This window comes from Stigmatopora nigra, chromosome 13 (genome assembly GCF_051989575.1).
Source record: "Stigmatopora nigra isolate UIUO_SnigA chromosome 13, RoL_Snig_1.1, whole genome shotgun sequence".
NCBI lineage: Eukaryota > Metazoa > Chordata > Actinopteri > Syngnathiformes > Syngnathidae > Stigmatopora > Stigmatopora nigra.
This window is the reverse complement of record NC_135520.1, coordinates 12,620,810-12,625,809: the sequence shown is the minus strand read 5'-3', so window position 1 is coordinate 12,625,809 and position 5,000 is coordinate 12,620,810. Positions and strand designations below refer to the sequence as shown.

General features: G+C 42.0%; 1 protein-coding gene across 2 annotated transcripts in view; it reads right to left on the bottom strand.

Moving 5' to 3' along the window:
* Positions 1–2,856: 2,856 nt before the first annotated feature.
* Positions 2,857–5,000, bottom strand: part of LOC144206089 (MAX gene-associated protein-like) — a 50,773-nt gene continuing 48,629 nt past the window's right edge. For both annotated transcript variants that reach the window (XM_077730819.1, XM_077730821.1), the window contains exon 21: positions 2,857–3,316. In XM_077730819.1, the coding sequence (XP_077586945.1) occupies positions 3,012–3,316 (305 nt within the window). In that variant the 3' untranslated portion in view covers positions 2,857–3,011. The remainder of the gene's footprint in view (positions 3,317–5,000) is intronic.

Genomic DNA, 5,000 nt, shown 5'->3' with positions numbered 1-5,000 from the left:
TTGATTGGAAAGATTATTGATCAGGGAGCAGTGCCATAAACCATAGGGAACTTTTCATATTGTTTTTATTGTCTCCATATGCAAAAGAGGTGAAAATGTTTCAATTGAGACTAAACCTTCTGATAAAGGGTTCAAACAAACAACCAGACGAGGGAAAATCCAATCGGATATAATCACTCCCTCAATCACCATTCTTTGGGTAAAGTGTTTTTACAAAAGAAAAAGAAGTGTCCTACTTGTAAAGAAAAGGGAAAAATATTGAAACAGTGTCTATCCTGTTACGAAAGCAGTGAATGACAAGCCAATTTTTCCTCTGTGCTAAATTTACCTGTTTGAACCTTACAGGGGATGGTCTGAATCTGGGTGGGGCAGATGAGACATGGTGTGCCCATTGTCCAAGAAAAACTGCGTCACTGATCTATGTTTTGGCTTATGGTGGTCAAGTGGGGCAAATAGATTATATAACTCCTGTCAAAAAAAAGAAACAGGACTATGTGCTTTGTTTTGACTGTTTTTAGCAGCATCGGTTTTAGAGTAGAGAGATACAATTGGTGGCTCGGAATTTCGGTGTGGCAGCTGCCCTTTCTCGACGACGTTGCCTCATCGAGGGATGGTGATCCGACTTGGTTAGTTTGCCAAATGATGTTGCTTACTGTCTGACACTGATTATGTCTTTCCTTTTCTGAGACACCAGACTATGAGGCGATCCTCCCAAACGGGATGTCAAGGGAGCAATTTTCCCTCAACTGCGTGAAGGTTTTCGCTCCCTTCTGGTCAGTCTAAACTCCAGTTCGAAATAATTTGTGAAGAATTTTGCTAAAGTAGCCTCGCTAACAAACAAAGTTCCAATGTTTTTATACTTACAACAGGAGGGAATTGTAAGATAACATTAAGAAAAAATGACAACGTTGCATGGCAATTGCTTGTTCATATTGTATCAGTTTTTGTAAGTATAGAACATCGTTGTCATAAGAAACTTGCCCCGAGTTTGGTCGTTGTCATGGAGACCTGTCACTGATTGATCAGACTTTGCCCAGTTTGGTCGTTGTCATAGAAACCATACTATGCCGTTTTCCTATATAAAGACTGACCCACTGATCATTCAGGGAGAATTGCGAGGACGACAGACTGAGCGGTATTATGTGTGTATTTCATCATTTCTTTGTTAAACCATTCTTCAAATTGTCCGAAGAGAACTCGGGGTCGTAACCAGTCACCTAGTCCTCTCACAAGGACTGTTTATCTGACATCTCACCCAGTCCCAGGCTCTGAGGACTGTTGATCTGAGTTCGTAGCGAAGAGTCGTCAAGAACTCTTGCTATCAGCAGATGGATATCAATCACTTCCAGGAACACTCACATAGTGTTCCTACATCGTGACGCACTTCGCGCTTCTTTAGGTAATTGTTATGCCAAATGAAGGCGTGATTGTTTTGATTCAAATGGAGTTTGTTTTCAGTTTCCTCTTTCCATTATTATTAAATACCTTAATTGTTATTATAGTTACAGATGTCGTTTTGCTTATGCATGTTGGATTAATCAATAAACTTGTAATTGTTTTAATTTATGGCTTTAAAGCCGTACGAGAAATTACTGTTCGGGGAGATACTTTGGAGATCGGGAGGAAGTCTTGATGTATCGACCCTTATAAGGTTGTAACCAGAGATGCAATTTATTTAATTAAATGTCAATAATTGAATAAGATGTCTGCCTGCAGTGATTGATAATTATAGAGGTGTAATTATTAATAAACCTATCATAAACCTATTTCCTACTAAATTTATCTCACTCTTTCTTAACCTGCTCCTGAAGTTGTATTTTCAGATCTATCACCCAGTCTTTTGGTCGCCGGTCAAATGGTGACAGTTTACTGTTGAAAACAGCTCTCAAAATTTTATCCATGAGAGTTTAATATCTAAATATCTACTATTGATTCATGAGAGTTTAATATCTAAATATTTACTGTTGATTTATGAGTTTAATATCGAAATATCTACTGTTGATTCATGAGATTAATACCTAAATACTGTTGATTTTGAGTTTGATATGTAATTATCTACTGTTGATTCATGAAAGTTTAATATCTAAGTACAGTTTAATATCTAAGTACAGTTTAATATCTAAGAACTGTTTAATATCTAAGTATTGTTGAAACCAGCTCTCAAAATTCTATTCATGAGTTTAATATCTAAATATGTACATTTAATTCATGGGAGAGTTTAATATCTAAATATCTACCGTTGATTAATGGGAGTTTAATATCTAAATATCTAGTGCTGATTAATGAGAGAGTTTAATATCTAAGTACTGTTGAAACCAGCTCTCAAAATTATATTCATGAGTTTAATATTTAAATATCTACTGTTGATTCATGAGTTTGATATCTAAATATCTACTATTGAAACCATTCATGAGAGTTTAATATCTGAATATCTATTATCAAAATATCAAAAAGAGCACTCCTTAAACACATCGGCTGCTGCCATTGACTGTCATAGGCGTCCAATGAACCTTCATCCTCTCTGGGAGAACTTGCAATGTTGAAATACTTTAGATGGTCATTTTTATCAAACAAATAAAAGTCTGGTCACGGACTGGTGGCTGGTTGCGGCTGTCATCCAATCACAGGCCCAGCCCCTATAGACTCGAGCGCCCCCATCGATCAACCAGCGCCGCTCATGGACCAGCACAACCAAGCAATCCACTTCCTGCTAACTGAGGTATCGAAGATTACTCAAACCCTCAAATAAATACAGAATATTTGTGGTTGCAGTTTTTGGAACAACCAATCTATTGTCTTTACCTTGATATTTGTTGTCAGCCAAACTATATTGACTTTACACCTTGAAATTTGCAATAAGTTCAAGAACAAGTCTGATCAAACTTTATTTAAATAAGTGTTGTGGACACCCATTATGTAATTACAAAGTAGAAAAATAAAACTTTAGAAACAACATTTAAGCAATCATTCCCCAAGGTCCATTCAACCAAGTGTCCATTCTTGTGACATTGTCATGTGGGCGAAAGCCCACGCAGGCCAAGTGGAACCAACCTAGGCATAGGCCTCCAGGACTTTTCTTCTCCCCGAGTTGCCGTGCCATTGTGCGCCGGCGTTTCTGCAGGGGTAGCGTGGTCCACTTGTGTCCCGCCTGCCTTCATATGCAACAACGGGGGAGGAGCCAGAGTGTGGCCGTTTTCTTCTGAGACCTCATCCTTGCGAGGCTCCGGGGGCTGCAGTGATTCGGGCAGAGGGGCAGAAGTCAGCGGAAGCTCCACGGGTTGAAGCAGTGCAGGGCACAAGCTGTTCGGGTTGTCCTCTGTAGTAGACAAAACAAGTTACTTTTTTCAAAGTAAAAGGAGGTGTTTGCACATATTTTAAAAAAGGAGGCGCAAAACTTTGACTGAAGTACGAATACTTCGTAAATAAAATTTATTGATTTTAAATTTTTTATATGTTTACTTTCATTTGAAAAAAATTGAGTCATTTATTAAACGTTTACTTTTATCGATATACAGTGCCGGGGAAAAGTATTTGCCCCTTTCTGATTTCTGTGGTTTTTGTATATTTGTTTATATCATTTATGTCAATAAGTTAGTGCGCTCGAACTCAAGCGCCTTTGGAGCATGCAGCATGATCCCTATCCAAAGTACACAAATGGGTCCACTTCCGTAACTCACATGGGCCTACCAGTGTTTGTACAATATCGGACATCTATTATTTCCGAGCTGTTCGCCTGATATCTGCGGAATCTTAGCGTTGTCTTTGTTACTTGCGGAAGCAAATTTTCCGGGTCCTTCCACAATCGAAGTATGGGTTTTGTTGAGGTGCCTTGATGCAGCTCGATTTCCATGTTCCCCCCGCATAGCATATTTTTTCATGTTGAACTGTATCCCCTAAAGCTAATATCTAAGCAGGTAACATTTTCGGGAATCAAACCAATATTGTTTCGCAAAATGCACACCTAAATTTGTTCCTATTGAAATTTGCTTGCTTGCTTGGTTCTTGCCCAAACATTTCACATCAGGTGTCTGTGTCTCACTCCCTGACTCGCTCCCTGACCCGCTCCCTGACCCGCTCCCTGACCCGCTCCCTGACCCGCTCCCTGACCCGCTCCCTGACTCACTCCATCTCGCTCTCTCTCTCTGTCTCTGCTTCTCTCTCTGTCTCTGCTTCTCTCTGTCTCTGCTTCTCTCTGTCTCTGCTTCTCTCTGTCTCTGCTTCTCTCTCTGTCTCTGCTTCTCTCTCTGTCTCTGCTTCTCTCTGTCTCTGCTTCTCTCTCTCTGTCTCTGCTTCTCTCTGTCTGTCTCTGCTTCTCTCTGTCTGTCTCTGCTTCTCTCTGTCTGTCTCTGCTTCTCTCTGTCTGTCTCTGCTTCTCTCTGTCTGTCTCTGCTTCTCTCTGTCTGTCTCTGCTTCTCTCTGTCTGTCTCTGCTTCTCTCTGTCTGTCTCTGCTTCTCTCTGTCTGTCTCTGCTTCTCTCTGTCTGTCTCTGCTTCTCTCTGTCTGTCTCTGCTTCTCTGTCTCTGTCTCTGCTTCTCTCTGTCTGTCTCTGCTTCTCTGTCTCTGTCTCTGCTTTTGTCTTTCTCTGCTTCTCTCTCTCTGCTTCTGTCTTTCTTTGCTTCTCTCACCCTGTCTCTGCTTCTCTCTCTGTCTCTGCTTCTAGTCTCGCTCCCCGTCTCTGCTTCTCGTCTCGCTCCCCGTCTCTGCTTCTAGTCTCGCTCCCCATCTCTGCTTCTCGTCTCGCTCCCCGTCTCTGCTTCTCGTCTCGCTCCCCGTCTCTGCTTCTCGTCTCGCTCCCCGTCTCTGCTTCTCGTCTCGCTCCCCGTCTCTGCTCCCCGTCTCTGCTTCTCGTCTCGCTCCCTGTCTCTGCTTCTCGTCTCGCTCGCCGTTTCTGCTTCTCGTCTCGCTCCCCGTCTCTGCTTCTCGTCTCGCTCCCCGTCTCTGCTTCTCGTCTCGCTCCCCGTCTCTGCTTCTCGTCTCGCTCCCCGTCTCTGCTTCTCGTC